This window comes from Tachypleus tridentatus, chromosome 3 (genome assembly GCF_004210375.1).
Source record: "Tachypleus tridentatus isolate NWPU-2018 chromosome 3, ASM421037v1, whole genome shotgun sequence".
NCBI classification, from domain to species: domain Eukaryota; kingdom Metazoa; phylum Arthropoda; class Merostomata; order Xiphosura; family Limulidae; genus Tachypleus; species Tachypleus tridentatus.
In genome coordinates, this window is record NC_134827.1 from 10,193,069 (window position 1) to 10,210,709 (window position 17,641).

Here is a 17,641-nt window from a genome sequence, read left to right on the forward strand (position 1 = left end):
GCTTTTATGACTCCTACGATTTCGAGAAATCAAGAGAAACCAAGTGTGACGTGATGCACTGACCTTTATATAGGTTCAAATAAACATTATGGTTAGTCAAGTATTTGAAACAATTGACAAGTTATTCATAAAATTCTTAAACAGAGTAAGCCCGTGTATTTTGCCAGATGACATTTGTATAAAAAACTGCGTTTGAAATTGAAAATAATTGAAAATATTTTTATTATGTTTAAACACGTTAGTTTATTCGTTTTCAGTCATTTGCGTTGTAACACTTGATTCAATGACATGGAGTCAATCTTTTTTTTTTCACAACTTTTTTTTAGAGGTACCGAAAAACAACATGTAGCTAATGATTATTCCCAGAGGCTGGCAAGCGGAATACGGCAATGCGAGGTAAGAAGTATAATAAATTAAATCTATATTTTCTTTGATAATCTAAGCATTGAAATGTGTTAATTTTCTAACTTCTAATAGCATGCGATGGAAATAAGAATAGTCCAAATATTGATAACTCACGATAATGGAATAAAAGCTATGTGTGTATGTCACAGATTGTCCGTCTTTCTATCTGTTTGTATGGTGTCAGAAGGGTTCATGAGGAACTGATTGAACCAATGTCAATCACAAGTTGCTTTAAAGAATTAGTTGAGTAAATGTCAATCATAAATTATTCTAAGGAACTGATTGAACTGATCTGGTTAGAGGCATTTGGTTGGTGGGTCCCTGTGAGGTTGAATTTAAATGGCTAAGCACTCAAACGAACGAGTCGGGTTTGGAAGCCATTTAAATTTTACGACATTCAAGTCGCAAACGAAGATTGATATGAGCGAGTTTGTCTGTAGAAAAATATGTTAAGTCGACGCCAAACGCGAAAGACGTTTAATGCCGCAAGTAGCATAGTACATTTATATCAAACAAAAGGTTCTTTTGTTTCAATCAAAAATACTAGAAATGAGTAGCTCATAACCATATTTATGGAACTACTTTTTAAACTTAGAATTTTCAAATACGTTTGCTAGTAGTAATATAGTTAGAAGCTGTCATTCCAGTGTCTTATTGCTAAATTTGTATTAGTACACAACGTAAGGGGCGATCTACTAAGGAGACAAGAAGTTATTAATTCCACTTTTGTTTCACTTTCAGTTTAAAACAACACTTATAATTTCACTTGTAACAATATACCACGTAAGACATAAGCCAAGAACAAGTGAATTCCATCCATTCGCCAGTTGTTGCATTAATCACTTTATATCAAACTATAGCTATATTTTATTATTGTTGTCGTTTGTTTATGTGGCAAGTGCGATTCAAACTTTAAGCGTATAACACGTGTTACGTATTATTATTTACTTCGGAAACTGGTAAATTTATGTTCTTTCCCAACAAGATTGATACACATAATTTTCTTTTTTAACACAAATATATTTTGATATACAAACATAAAGACAATAAAATTTATAATAACGGTTTGCAAACTCACAAACTATACTGATTCTTATATCCGGTCCAGAACTGAATATTTTATCGTTGGTCCAGATCCACGACGAGCAAATTAATTCTAAGTTGATATTGTTACCCTCGCCTAAGCTTACGCTATCGTTTTCTTGGTTGGTCTCACACCAGGTACAAGCCGACTCCTTTCAGCAAAGATATATAATGCTCTCGTAGAAATAACATTGGAAATAATTCTCTGAAGTTGAACGGTTGTAATGTTCGAAATATATAAATGTTTCTGATAAAATTTTGTAGTTTTCCGATTAATATACCTTAATCACAGTTATACCCTTCTAGTCCGATACCGTACTGACTGCAGCTGTTCAATAATATTATCGTCTCCTATCTGAGTAAACCACTTTTTTATAACAATCACGTGAGTTTGTAGACATTTCGACAGTATTCTCGTACGCTTTTGTCAAATAAGTATTTTTGATTTTACATTCAAGAACGTTCTACAACTTTCGAGGACAGGCGGGCATTGCGCAATACACAGTTAAGAATATACATTACAGGCAAAAAAAACTATGCAGAAACAAGCGTAGGCACCAAACTAAATGTACAGCAGTAAATATGTTACACATGAAATGTTTTAACTTACAAATAGTTGAGCACGAACGTGTAAAGAGCTTAAAAATCGTACAAAAAAGTGTTATCACTAGACAAAAAAACTATGCCTCATTAAATACTTTTGTAATTTTTTCGCTAAGCACAAAGTAGTGCAGTTAATTACAATTAGAAAATATTCAAGATGATGCAAATATATTCTAGAATGTATTAAAAATGGACAATCAGTTATGACACTTAAATATATTTTATAAGACACTGTTACACATGGCTATCTTGGCTTGATGAAAACTGTCAAACGTTTTATATGTTCCCACAAAAAATATTAATAATTTCAATCTGTTTATTGTTGTATTATTCAAAATAACGCTGTTATCTAACTATGATTATTAATGAATTATTGGTTACAGGTACATTTGCCAAGTTACAGCCAAAATGTTTTAGCTAAAATCGAAATTATTATTGTTTGTTTTTTTAACAAAGCAAACCATGCCTTAAAACTCTAAGTCGCTTTTAAAATACAGTTAACATTTTATATTGATTTATTTCCCTTTTTTAAATTTTTCAACAATAATTTAAAAATCATAAGTTAAAGAAATCATTAATTCCTTCAAAAATTGAATAAATTATCTAAATATAAGAAAACTGAAAGTTAATTCATCATTTTCTGTCATATGAATATGTTCTTGAAATTTATTGTACTGTGTCCTTTACTTTTAATATTTCTTCACTTTTCTAGGTAACAGTTAACGACGCTTATAGAAAACTATTGCCACAAGCAAAAACTAAGCCTCCTACACAGATATTTTGTAATTATCTGAACATTAGCCAATGTAATATTACAGAGGGAGAACAACCAGTAAGTACTGAAAATAAAAACTAAAACATAGCTTATGTATTGTCGTTCATATAACGAATTAAGATAAGTATGAATCAATCACGCCTAATTGCTGTCATCAAAATAATAATACTCAAAAAAACGTGGATGCATTACAGGATAACAAATAACTGAGAAAAACTCGTACTTGATGTACCAAAACTATTGTTATAAGCTATCTGGGTATCTGATATGTGTCTTAATTAATCACATAATTATAGCGTTATTATAATAAATTACTTAAACAAACTCCAACGTACAGAGAGAAAAAAAGATGATCTTAGGAGTTTAAGTAGAAAAACAACATATAAAATTAATTTGTACATTACCATAGCATTATCAATTAATTACTACTAGGATTGCACGAAAGATTAAATAATACATGGTTTGCTAACAATGGGTAAGTTACAGTAAACATAGGGTTAAAAAGCCTAACAATCGATATAAAAATCGTAATGTTCTGTTGTTGTCATCGTCGTTTTTTTCATTTCACATTTCTCTTCCATTGGTTATAACAATTTTCGAATCAGAGAAAAATACCTTAAGTACTACCTTTACATAACCTGATTATGAAAACCGTAATAAACAAAAATGTGAAGAAAAAAAAAAGATGCCTGGGTCAACCATGTTTTTTATCACGTGAATTAAGTAAGGTTTATTAGTTTCTAATGGTTTGTCAGTTTATGATGTTCAACACCCTTAGATAAAAGGGAATTAAATAAATTGCGCGTTCATTAAAAATCAACATTTTTTTTTTAGTAAAATGGGTTTGTATAGAATCTTATCAGCGGTAAGTTCCTTCATTTGTTTGATTTTTAATGCAAAGCTATACAATAGGTTATATGCTCTCAATCAACCATGGGATTCGAGCCAGGATCTCAGCGTTTTAAATCTCTAAACTTTCCGGTGATCAATCGGAACACAAAAAATTTAAGGCTAAATTTACCGAGTTACCAATCTGTCTTCTAAATTCACCTGCAGACAGCTTTTGATGGTCTTATTGTAAACGTGTTTCAACCTTTCATAAGAAATTTCAGGTGACATTTTACTCATAAATAAAATAGACGTTCTAACTGCTTTGTTACAAATTACGATTTTTTTTAACAGGTGGCTATCACTATTTACAACCCTTTAGCTCGTCCAATAAATCATTACATCAAGCTTCCAGTAACAAGCAATGCATACAAAGTTATTGGTCCTAAAGGTGAACCAGTAGCTGCTCAGGTGGGTATTAAAACATACCAATCACGTTGTTTCGTCTCTAATATAATCGTTGAGGTGTGAATTTACTGAAAGAAAATACTTACTAAAGTACTACTTCATAAAACACTGAGTTACAATACCCTTTTGAGTTACAATAGCCTCGCATAATAAAATGAGGAGTCTTGCCATAGAGTTGAAATTGATTAAACTAATTTGGAATATAACATCGTAAAGCTAAACATAATCAATGCCTAGCAGCTGCCTTTTCCATGTACGAAAGAGTTAATGTCTAGTAGTTTTATGTATATCATAAATTTGTAAGTATTTGGGTAATTTGAGTAATACCATTCGTTTTGGAGGGGATCATATCCGTATGGTAGTGCATTATGTATATATATATGCACTTATATATTGATATAATTAGGCATAGATTTGACTTCAAGTTCGACAATTTGTGGATTCATGTCTACAACTTCGTATAAATTTATACGTATTCTAGGCAATGTCATATTTTTGGTAAATATTAATTATTACAAAACGTATCGAAAACTAAGATACCTCTTTTCTCTCTACGATTGACCTATTCAAACGTACCTTAAAAATAAGATCATCTTCCCTGATGTGATCTTTGATAGCTATGATACGTTACATACATATGAAAGCTTTGAAAATTTCATAATTTAATGTAATGTGTAACCTAACAGAAAAGATTTTACTGTTATTGATACGAACTCGTCTTCCCTTCAATTCAATAATAATCTAAAAGTGACATACTTATGGTTTTTTATGCATATGCATTTGTTTTTTATCTTAGAGTAATAAACTAATAGTGTGCTAAACGTAATCACAAAATGGTTGCATTTTATATTTCAGTCTTTTCTATTGATACATTTATCGCTAATTCTCTCGATGTTTATTTATAAAAAACTACTTCTCAAACTCTTTGAAACGAATGTTACAACAAGGGCTTATTCTGTGGAATAAATATTAACTTTTTCTTCAGCTCGTTCCGATTCCTCCTGCTGTTCAAAAAATACCTGGTAGAGTTAGCAAAGCCACTTCAGAACTCGTAGTGAACGTGAAGCTCCCGCCGCTGGGATTTTCAACATACTTTATTAAGAAATCCAACAGTAAGTGGCGGCATTTCATTTGAATTCACTTTTAGTAATATCCTGCGAAATTTTGGATACCATTTTAAATCAGTGCATCATTGTTTAAAAAACAAACTAGGTACTATTTAGGTGTATTTTTGTTGCATTTCTTCATAAATGAGTGAGTGGATTAAATTCTTTATGTGTTATTACCCTTATCTCAGTGAAAATACAAACAAACATTGCTGCTTCCTGTGTCTACTTCAGTAGAAGTTATAATTTCAGTGTTCGTTTTTCTCTGATTATTTTTATCTAGACTTTCTTGTTTTGAAATGACTGCTTTTGTAGCAATATCATTTGATGTATTTGTTACAATATATACTCTTCAAAACAAGAAACGCAAAAGGGATATTTTTGTTATTTTAAAGAGAAATATATGTAATAACGTTACAAGCTCAGAGTTGTGATGTTAAACGTGTTAAGGCACTGATTGTCAGACCAAAATGACAATAAAAGTTGTGCACTTTGAAAACGGAGGAAAACATCGGATTTTTTGCCAAAACGCATGCGTGTCCAATAAATTTGTTTGAGAGATCTGCATGTTTTGCAAGTGCAACATGTGCAAAATCCCTATAAAAGTGACGGGTTCTTGGTTTCCATAGCTCAGTGTTAAGCCACCGACACGCAATACAGTTACGCCAAGACTGACTGAAGCACAATGCAACAACGCTATTGGTCGCTTGGAAGCAGGCAAATCTCGATCAGATGTTGCCAGAGCTGTGAATGTCCACCCAAGCACCATTACAAGGCTATGGAATCGTCACCAACAACATGGATCAACTCGTGACCGTCTACGATCTGGCAGACCTCGTGTGACCACGCCCGCACAAGATCGCAACATCCGGTTACGTCACCTTCGAGATAGGACCACCACTGCGACGTCTACTCCCTCAACCATACCATGGCTGCGGAGGATTTCCGATCAGACCGTACGCAACCGTCTACGAGATTCTTAGGCCCCATGTGCAACCCATCATGGTGAACGTCAACGACGTTTTTCAAGATGACAACGCCCGTCCTCACACAGCCCGACTCACCACTGTCTTCTTGAGACACCACAACATCAACGTTCTTCCCTGGCCCTCCAGATCACCACATTTAAACCCCATCGAACATCTTTGGGACGAGTTGGACCGACGTCTGCGACAACCTCAACCGCAGACTCTACCTCAGCTTGCAGCAGCTTTGCAGGCTGAGTGGCCAGCCATTCCACAGGATGTGATTCGTCATCTCATCGCTTCCATGGGCAGGAGACGCTAAGCAGTTATTGATGCTCACGGGGGACATACTCGTTATTGACGTTGAGTGACGTTAAACTTCACCTAGTGAGCGTAGAATTCGCCTTTGCAGACTTTGGATGTTCAGCAGTGAATGTGCAAAGTTTCACATATGTCATACAGAACTAACCGGAATAAACTTGTTAACAATTTGTCTCATATTGTGCCTTTTGCGTTTCTTTTTTGAAGAATATACATGAAATATCCATAGATTTTCAACACAACTATTTTGCTCTGTTTAGACTCCCATCTTGCAAAGGAACAAATGAGTGAAGTTTTCGAATCCCGAAGTGAAGAAGAAATTGTGGGTAATAAGGTGAGGAAAACCGTACTTCTATCTAGAAACAGTTTATTTAAAACTTTACACTCAAATCCGTTGTTACAGTATTCCAATGGCAATTCGTCACTTATCGAAGTTACTTTATAAGACTTTCTTTAGAAAGTCCTGCAGAATTGTTTGTTTGCATTGAATTTCGCGCAAAGCTACTCGAAGGCTATCTGCGCTAGCCGTACCTATTTTAGCAGTGTAAGACTAGAGGGAAGGTAACTAGTTGCTCTTGGGCTAATCTTTTACCAAAGAATAATGTGATTGTCCGTAACAATATAACGCCCCCACGGCTGAAAGGGGGAGTATGTTTGTTGTGACGGGGATTCGAACCCGCGATGCTCGGATTATGAGTCAAGTGCCTTAGCCACCTGGCCATACCGGGCCACACAATTATGAGGTATTCTCAAGTTATTGCCAGTAAATAGTAAATCAGTTTGAGTTTTAAAATTCTGTATATTTACTTATTTGGAATTAAGCATAAAGCTACACAATGAGCTATATGTTCTCTGCCCACCACGGGTATTGAAACTTGGTTTCTAGCGGTGTTCATCCGCAGACATACCGTTGTCCACTGGGAGAGGAGGGAAATGCTGTATAAAAACCGTTAACAACAATGTTTAAACTATTTTTTTAAAATACTAGAGAATGACTAACATGCCTTATTTTGATTTATCTTCTATATTTATATGTTCTATTTGTATTCGTGGATGTTAGAAAAACACTTAAATTAAAAAAAACAGACTGAAAACTCCTTAACTCAAGGGTTTTCGAAAGGTGGATCTTTATTAATAAAGATCGACTGACATGAAATGTACATTTTCCGAAACAGCTTAGTTTACTTCTTACAATGTTTGTCTGTAATGTTCAGTTCAAGTGATGCTAGTTGAGTTATGAGTGAAACATTTATTATTAATAATAAATTTAATTTATTTCCAATGGTTTATTGTTACTAAATTAAGGATGATTTCATAGCATGCTTTTACTGTATGATTTAACTTTGAACTGAAAACATTTTGAATAAATATACTTTTTACATTACAAGCATAATGTTTTTGAAGAGCATAATGCACTGAACGGATCGAGTTAAAAGTAAAAGCTAGCTACATTACTCATTAGTATTCTTCTTCTACAATTTTGATACTTCTTACAACCAAGAATGATTAATGGACACTAAGTAGTGCAGTTGTTCTAATGTGTGATTTATATAGATTGCCCCAACAAAATAATATACACTGTTACGTATTATAATTTATTTCGAGCAAATTTTCGATTTATTATGTTATTTACGTTACGTATTTCAAATAACCAGAAATTTTCATTTTAATTTAGAAGTTATTCAAATATCAATACATATCAATTTTATGATATTTGCCAACACGATTGATACACACAACTTTCTTTTTTAACACAAGTATATTTTGATATACAGACGTAAAAACATTACAGTTTGTGATAACGGTTATTACCAATAGTTATTACATTCTTATATCCGGTCCAGAACTAAATATTTTATCGATGGTCCAGGTCCACGACGAGCAAATTAATTCTGAGTTGACATTGTTATCCTTGCTTAAGCTAACGTCGTCTTTTTCTTGGCTGCCCTCACACCGGGTACAAGTTGACTCGTTCTGGCAAAAATATTTAATGTCTTCGTAGAAATAATAACGTCTGAGGTAATTCACTGAAGTTGAATGGTTTGTAGCGTTTAATATCTATAACGTTCCTGGTCCAGTTCTGTAGTTTTACGATTAATTGGCGTTAATCACAATTATAGCTTTCGAGGCCTATAGCATCCTGACTGTAGCTGACCAATAATATTAATCCTATTCTTCTCTCTTGATGAGTTGCTTTTATACAAATCACGAATAATGTTTCAACAATATTCTAGCGCGTTTTCATGAAACAAGTATTGTTGATTCTTACTTTCAAGAATCTTCTACAAATTTCGAGAACAGGGTGGATTTGCACAATACACACTCAAGAATATACGTCACATGCAAAAAAGAAAACGATACAGAAAGAATTGTAGGCACTAAAATGAACGTATAACAGTAAATCCGTTACAAGACATGAACCAATAAATAGTGTTTCCAGTAGCCACTGTCTTAATGCAATGTAACAACATCTTGAGCTACATAACTGTTACAACTTTTGCAGGTTTTATTTAGTTCATGTAGTTTTCCTATTAACTAGGTTAGAAAGGCATTTGATGCAAGATTGTTATATTTCAAAAGTTCAGCCAGTTGATAAAACTAGTAGGACGTGCTCTAATCATTAGAATTACTCTTTTCCAGTGTTCATTTATACTATTGGTTCATAACGTGCAAGGTTTTAGAGCAAACACTTTTAAGTCACTGAAGTTATTAGTTCGAAATGTTAACCAACCTATTTCAAGAGGTCTGCTTGTTTATTATACTTTGTTTATACATAAACATTTACACTGCAGACACTTGGAGAGAGAACTTATGTTAAAAGTGCCGTTATTAAATCCTACTTCCCAACACAACGCTTTACAACAGACATATTTGTCTCATATTCAGCAATTATTCCAAATTGTAAGAAGTAACTCCTCCTTCTTTACAAAATTGTTCCCCGCTAGTACAGCAGTAAGTCTACTGACTTACAACGCTAAAATCAGGGGTTCGATTCCCCTCGGTGGACTCAGCAGATAGCCCGATGTGGCTTTACTATATAAAAAAAAACACACACACACCCTTTACAAAATTAACTTACAGGTTTCACACTCGCAAACAAAACTGTGTCAATCATTTTTTCAGGGCGATAACAGTACTTGAATGCCAGCCTTATAAACCACTTACTTTGCTGTACTTACCTAAAATACGGTGCTCGGTAACGTAAAAACAATGTAGATGCTGTAAGCCCAGTGGGAATCTTGATACGTGGACATAAGTTATGTTCTGAAAGTGATCTACGATTACGTGAATGCTGTGGCGTTTTTATTGTACTACTTAGTTTCCGAAAGTGTTGTTACACGTAACATGCATCTCGCACGACAAAACATCGCAGCTACTTAATAAATCTCCATTTTACATTTCCTTCAAGATGTAATCTCTTCTATCTTCAAACTCACATTACTTCCGATGGTCTGCCAAATTACATACTCTCCAGTATTCGTGACGCGTGAAGTTGACACGTCACTTTATCTAAACCCACTAATTTTTTTCCAAAAGAGTATGCGTGGTGTAGCATGTCAAATATTCAAGGATTGATACCTTTCATCGAGCATTATATTCTAAACTTTTATAAATTTATCCAGTAATAAAATTATTCAAATATTCATTAAAGATGTTTTTACCTCTAGTTTTGTCAAAGTGAATTTCTGAGTTTCAAACGGAACGGTCATGATTATTGATATTATGTAAATATCTTATAAGATGATGATAACTAATTTTTTAAGTTATACATAAATTTGATACCTTGTTACATAAGTAAACAACCATGCTTATGGATAAATTATTTCTGCTTCACAATTCTCATGATTATTGTGCGGTTTATTTTAAGAAGGCTTTGAGGAGTAACTGTTAAAGTAACACGCTTTGTGTGATTTACAGGTTAAACATAAAAGAATGACTAAATTATATTATCATTGTTTTAACATAAAGAGAGATATGTTTGACATCAATTGCAGGAGGTAGCTGTTACAATCGATGGAAAGACTGGACTACTGAAGAGTATGAACCTATCCAATGGAATGAAGTTTCCTATCAAACAGGCCTTTTACTGGTACCAAGGCATGAATGGAAATAATTCGGAGTTTCAGTTCCGTGCATCTGGAGCTTACATTTTTAGGCCTAATGGTACAACACCTCAACCTGTTAGCCAAAATGTGACAGTAACTGTGGTGAAGGTAAGGGGAAAATTTGTGAATAGTTAATACGAGTGACAGGTAGACTTTTGTTCCAACTTGATTATTTTTTGTATCTGCTAAAATATTAAACCACTCATTTACATAACTAATTCATTTTTACTTGTGTTTACGCTATAGGGAGCGCTAGTTAAAGAAATACATCAAACATATTCACCTTGGCTTAGTCAAGTTATCCGAATCTACAACAGTTCTCGGTTCCTCGAAATGGAATGGCTAGTAGGACCAATTCCTGTCAAGTAAGTAGCAACTTTGGAATATGAAAACGTAACAGCGTAACGTTTGATATGTGAACTGTATTTCATAACGTTTAATTGTACAATCAAAAAACCTATGCAAATATGTTTGTTTCACTCTTATACAGTTAAAGTTCTTTCCGTGACTTAATGAATAAAGCACTTACTGACTAAAATACAGTTTAAAGTTTTTATGACAAGTTTTATAATCTCTTGTTACTTTCAGGAACAACACTGGAAAAGAAATAATCACAAGATTCGATACAGGTCTGCAGACAGAAAAAACATTTTACACAGATGCTAACGGACGGCAGGTTTTGAAACGGGTGTAAGTTCTTGATTTTTCATAGCAATTATGATTTCTAGAAAATGATGAAGTTCTTAAAATACTTAACCTCATCAAAAGCAACAGTATTACTCAAATTAATTAATATTTCTATTATTACTTACGTAGAGTGTAACGTCTAACATTTATGGATAATTCTGTTGACTGTCTTATTCTAGCACTAGGAGATAAACAGATATGGTGTATTGTTTTTACTTTCATCGTGGATACTGACACTAACCACTTCTGACTGTGGTTGAATACTGAAAAGACTTTATAAACTTACAATTATTATTTACACTTGCAGAGGATTAGTATGTTAATATCGTATGGTTGTTACTTGTATTTGCTAAGGATTAAAAGAAGTGGAAATGCGAATTTCTATTTGTCTTTACAGATTAACTGTCAACAAGATTTACAGTATTTACACACAACAGCAATTCTAACGGCCCACTTTTAAAAATGAAATAAACGAGCTTTTATTCTTGTTAAATAACTTTGAACCGAAATCATTGCCATGATAATAGTATTTTCTTTTCGAAATAACTGTTGCTTACTCTTTGTTAAACCTTTTTCTTACCAATATTACCCAAAATATATTAGGTCATCTCATAAGTAATGTTGTTTTTTGAGATAGGATAAGTTTAAATGCATATTTTTCGTCTAAATGGAGTTATTCTCAAAGTCATTTAAGTTATATGAAATGATTTGACAGCATTAACTGTAAGCCAATTCGTTTTATTTACTAGTATTATATATTTTAGAAGTCCCAGGTATCGTGAAGGTGTCAGAGGAGCCCATAAGGCATATAATGTTTTACGATTTCAGAAAAAAGGAAAAGTGCTACTGAAGCTACGCGAAGCATTCAAGAGGTGTACGGCAATGACGTTCTGAATATGAGGAAGTGTCAAAGATGATTTAATAAGTTTAGAATTGGTGATTGCAGTTTGATAGATGCAACTCGCACTGGGCATCTTGTTAAGTTTTATAATGGCCTGCTTCTAGCAACACTTGAAGAGGATTGTGCTGTAACTGTTAAAGAATTAGCCCAGAAACTCAATTCATCTCCTTCCACTGTCCATTGGCATTTGCAACAACTTAGTAGAGCTTCAAAGTTGGAAAAATGGGTACTACATAAGTTGTCAGCTGATAATCGTAGATAATGAGTAGACATCTGCATATTTCTTCACTCTCGGGAGCTCAAGCTTCCTTTTGAACTGCCTAGTGACTGGAGATGAGAAATGGGTACTTTATCAAAATGGTAAGTACCGCCGACAGTAGGTTAGTGCAGAAAAACCAGTTACACCATGGCCAAAAGTGAACCTACACCCCAGGAAGGTTTTGCTAAGTGTTTGGTGGGAAAAAGGTGGTGTAATGCACTTTGAGTTGTTACAACCAAACCAGACAATCACTGCTGAGAGATACTCTCAGCAACTGAATAAACTGAGCACCGCGCTCAAAAAAAGAGAGACCTGATTTGGTAAATTGGAAATAAATTGTTTTCAACCATGACAATACACCGCTAGGAATGCTTCCAGAAACATTGAAGAGCTTGACTAGGAGAAACTTCCCCGTCCCCCTTATTCTCCTGCTCCTGCTCCTTCAGATTACCATCTTTTCAGAAGCTTGCAACATCATATGAATGGAAAACAGTTTACTTCTATGGATGAGTTAAAACGTAGCCTTTGTAACTGTTTTTATGTCAAAACCACTTGATTTTTATAAAAGTGGTATTGTAAATCTTTTAATATTTTGGCAGACTGTTATTGAAAGTGATGGAAAATACACAACTGATTAAATTTGGTATTTTAGTTGTATTTTATCTTTTTTAAATCTTAGTGTTACAAACAACATTACTTATAGGATGACCTGATAATTACTGTTAAGTTTTAGTCTTATATAGGTAGCTTGCTTTTAGCAAAAGTGAATGTTAGATCATTTTACTTCACATTATTAGCAATAGAGTTGTAAAATCGCAGCATAAACTCTAAAAATCGCTATCCAATTGAGAAAGTGAAGTACATTTAAATCAATAAGTGGTTTAAACAGTCTTGTTCTTTCAGGAGAAATGAGCGGCCGACGTGGAGCCTGAATATTTCTGAACCTGTATCAGGAAATTACTTTCCAGTTAACAGCAGGATATATTTAAAGGCAAGTAAGGTTTTTTCTCATTTATTGCACTTGCGTTTAATTACATACATGGGGTTTTCAGCGTTTTCGAGATGGTATCTCTTTTATAGCAATCTTTAGAAACAGTCTAGTAAGATAGGCCTTTTGTCAGTGTAAAAAGTACTGGAATAATGTTCAGTGACCAATGTTTTGGTTGTGCAAAATTCAAACAGAGATACATCACTGATCACAATTTCAGCTGAAGTACTTTAAATTGGCTATCCTCTTTCTGGCTAACGTTCTAAATTAACCTTGTCTCTGCCTGTTGCCTAAAATATTCTGACCTTTAAGCCACTGTCCCCCTTAAGGTGCCGTTTCAATTAGAAAAATCATCTTTATTGCCCAGCACGTGATGTCTTCATTTACGCGTTCAATAATATATTGAAAGCTTTTTTTTCCTATTTTTCTAATAAGGTAGTGTGTCACATTAACTTATCTAAACTTTCTAACACAAGATGTTTTATTCGGTTAACTGTCAATGACATTTGTTAGTCAGTTTTCTTGGGTTACTATTACAGCAAGCAGTTTCTCTAGTTTTTTATCTATATTTCTTAAAATACTTATATGTTATTCAGCAGTTATGGTATTTTAGGTTATTAGTGGTACGTAAAGAACAACACAACAAAACAAAACTAAATTCCAGCAACATTGGTAGATATTGGACAATTTATAAACACTTTTAGCAAAGGATAGTTAAAAACATATCTATAGCTTTTATCATTTTCAATTTGAAGCTGTTTCTAATTATAGCCGTTTTATTCAAGTGTTTTTGAAAGCATTTTCAAACTAGTAATGTTATTAGTTGTATTTTAAATCATAATATTCTATAATATTTTTCTTAATTTCTTATTAGCGAGATGAAACTACATTCACGTTTTCTCTGATACTGATATCTTTTCAAAGCTGAGTAGAACATTAAAGATTATAAACTGAAAAAGACCAACGTGAAGCGCAATATTCATTTTTTAAGTTTATTTTCCAAACAATATTTGATTACTTTTTACAGTTAAGAATATATTGTGAAAGCCATAAGATCTGTCTTGATAGAACTGTAGAGAGCTTCACAACCTCATATTGGTAATATAAACCAGGCAGTTGTGTTGTAAAAACATTCATCTGATATTTAACTGTTTGATTTGCGCTGCATGTTTCCTCATGTGATAAATAGTACTTATTGTCTCTTGCCCCGTCGTCAATTTCCATTTTAAACTTCATTGACTGTGTTTGTTTAAAAGTATGAAAAATATTTTGTGAATATATTTTTTAGAACTTTTATATTTTATGCCCAAACGACACTCATATGCAACACACGGTCTAAGCAACCACGTACGAGGTCCCACTATTGCTTATAAGAAAGAGAGAGGGTAACCACTCAGAATCATGGTTATTTCTAATTCATCTAATAAGGGGTTTGACAGTTACTTTATAACGACTCTTTTGCCTTTCGATCCACAGAGGATAGGATAACCATTTGGCTACAACCGACTCTTCGCTAAGTAATTCCACGTGAAAATTAATACTATTTTGAACTTCCAAGGTGGGTGGGGAGACTGAAAATACAAACTTTAGGCAATCTTCAAATTGTATTGCATGCACAGTTCCAAATATAAAAGAAGTCGTTGGTATAGACACATTTTAAGTTCGTATTACCCTTAAGTCGAGACTACTTAGTTCTGCAGCACTTAAAAGGCAGGTGAACTTAAATAGGAACATGTTAAATTCTACCTTTGTACATGGAATTTTAAATATTATGTATATACACTGCTGGTCAAAATCTTAAGGCCAATGAACATAAAGAAAAATATCCATTTTGCGTTGGTAGACTCAACCACTTATTTGAGTAGAGCTTTGAAAGATGAAAATAAGAAAAGGGAAAATAAAAAGAAAAAAGTTTTAGCATTTAATAGGGAAAATGTGAATACTATAAAATTAGTCTAAATACTAGCTGGTCAAAAGTTTAAGACCATACTGAAATGAACCGATAATTGGTAAACACGAAAAAAAATTTAGTCATTTGTGTTGTCGTCAACATCTCCCATTGACATCTCCTGTGTTACAATGAGTAAAAACATGGCTAAGGCTAAAACGTTGACAGAGTTTGAACGTGGCAAAATTGTTGAGCTGCAAAAGCAAGATCTCTCTTAACCTGCTGTCGCTGGTGGGATTGGGCATAGTAAAACTGCTGTTGCAAATTTCTTAAAAGACCCTGAGGGATACGGAACAAGAATTATAAGTGGTCGGTCCAAGAATATTTCGCCAGCGTTGAGTAGGAGCATTCGACGGGTTATCCGACAAGACACCAGCTGATCGTCGATCCAGATTAAGGCTCTAACGGATGCAGAATGCAGCTCAAGAACAGTAGAACGGCATCTACGAAATAAAGGCTTTAAAAACCATAAACGCCTTCAAAGGCCACGTCTCCTTCTACACCACGAAACAGCTCGGTTAAACTTTGCTGAGAAGCTCCAAACATGGGGCGTAAAAAAGTGGACGAAGGTTTTGTTTTCGAATGAAAAAAATTTAACCTGGATAGTCCACATGGCTTCCAACGTTACTGGCATGATAAGGATATCCCACCGGAGACATTTTCTACACGACACAGTGAAGAAAGTTCCATCATGATCTGGGTGCTTTCTCCTTCCATGGAACAATGGAGCTTCAGGCTATACAGGGGCGTCAAACAGCAGCTGGAAATAGTGGCGTATTGGAGAGAGATCTCATTGACTGAAGGCCTCGCTTGTGTGGAAATGACTGGATCTGTCAGCAGGACAACGCTGCAATCAACAATTCCCTCAGGACAAAGGACTTTTTCATGGCGAATAACATGATTTTTTTGGACCACCTAGTGTGTTCGCCCAAACTGAGCCCCATTGAAAATATTTGGGGGTGGATGGCAAGGGAATTCTACAGAAATGGACGTCAATTCCAAGCAGTACATGATCTTCGTGAAGCCATCTTCACCACTGGGAATAACATTTCAGCCAGCCTTGTGCAAACGCTTATATCTACAATGCCAAAGCGAATGTTTGCAGTTATTCGCAATGACAGCCGTGCAACTCACTACTGAGACCTCTTGTTGAGCATTTCCTACCCTGGTTAGGACTTCTTTTTGGTATGGTTTTAAACTTTTGACCAGCTAGTATTTAGGCTAATTTCATAGTGTTCACATTTTCCCTATTAAATGCTAAAACGTTTTTCTTTTTATTTTCCCTTTTCTTATTTTCTTCTTTCGAAGCTCTACTCAAATAAGTGGTCGAGTCTAACAACAAAAAATGCACATTTTTTTCTTTACGTTCATTGGCCTTAAGATTTTGGCCAGCAGCGTATATATACAGTACATTTTGAAATACATGAACAAATAAGTATTATAGAGATATTATGTTAACAATAATTTAGTTGTGGAGCGAGAATTTTGACGTACACGCTATTTGGAATAAAGCCAAAAAAAACACACCCATAACAGGACAACCAACTGACGACTAAAGGCAGAATGGTCATAAATAAAACTAATTGTTATAAATTATAATCTTTTTTAAAAAATTTTCCTTGTATAAATAATTACATAATTGAAGATCTGATTAAAACTTTTTTTTTATTAATGGTTCATATGACGATTAAATTACGTATTCTCGAGACGGTGGCCCGACATGGCCAAGTGTGTTAAGGCGTTCGACTCGTAATCCGAGGATGACGGATTCGAATCTCGATCGCACCAAACATGCTCGCCCTTTCAGCCGTGGGGGCGCTATAATGTGACGGTCAATCCCACTATTCGTTGGTAAAATAGTTTTGAATTTCGCGCAAAGCTACTCGAGGACTATCTGCGCTAGCCGTCCCTAATTTAGCAGTGTAAGACTAGAGGGAAGGCAGCTAGTCATCACCACCCACCACCAACTCTTGAGCTACTCTTTTACCAACGAATAGTGGGATTGACCGTCACATATATCGCCCCCACGGCTGAAAGGGCGAGCATGTTTGGTGCGACCGGGATTCAAACCCGCGATCCTCGGATTACGAGTCGAACGCCTTAACACACTTGGCCATGCCTGGCCCTCGTAAGAAGCATCGATGGGGTTAAAAAAGGTGAAAAATAGGCTGACTTTTGGCCAGTTGCTAAGAGCTACA

At 34.5% G+C, this 17,641-nt stretch overlaps 1 protein-coding gene across 2 annotated transcripts in view; it reads left to right on the forward strand.

The window, feature by feature from the left end:
* LOC143246330 (lysosomal alpha-mannosidase-like) overlaps positions 1-17,641 on the forward strand; it is a 76,411-nt gene that overhangs the window by 40,313 nt on the left and 18,457 nt on the right. For both annotated transcript variants that reach the window (XM_076492870.1, XM_076492869.1), the window contains exons 12-20: positions 327-396; positions 2,804-2,923; positions 4,049-4,165; positions 5,148-5,274; positions 6,815-6,888; positions 10,550-10,768; positions 10,907-11,025; positions 11,249-11,350; positions 13,411-13,498. In XM_076492870.1, the coding sequence (XP_076348985.1) occupies positions 327-396; positions 2,804-2,923; positions 4,049-4,165; positions 5,148-5,274; positions 6,815-6,888; positions 10,550-10,768; positions 10,907-11,025; positions 11,249-11,350; positions 13,411-13,498 (1,036 nt within the window). The remainder of the gene's footprint in view (positions 1-326; positions 397-2,803; positions 2,924-4,048; positions 4,166-5,147; positions 5,275-6,814; positions 6,889-10,549; positions 10,769-10,906; positions 11,026-11,248; positions 11,351-13,410; positions 13,499-17,641) is intronic.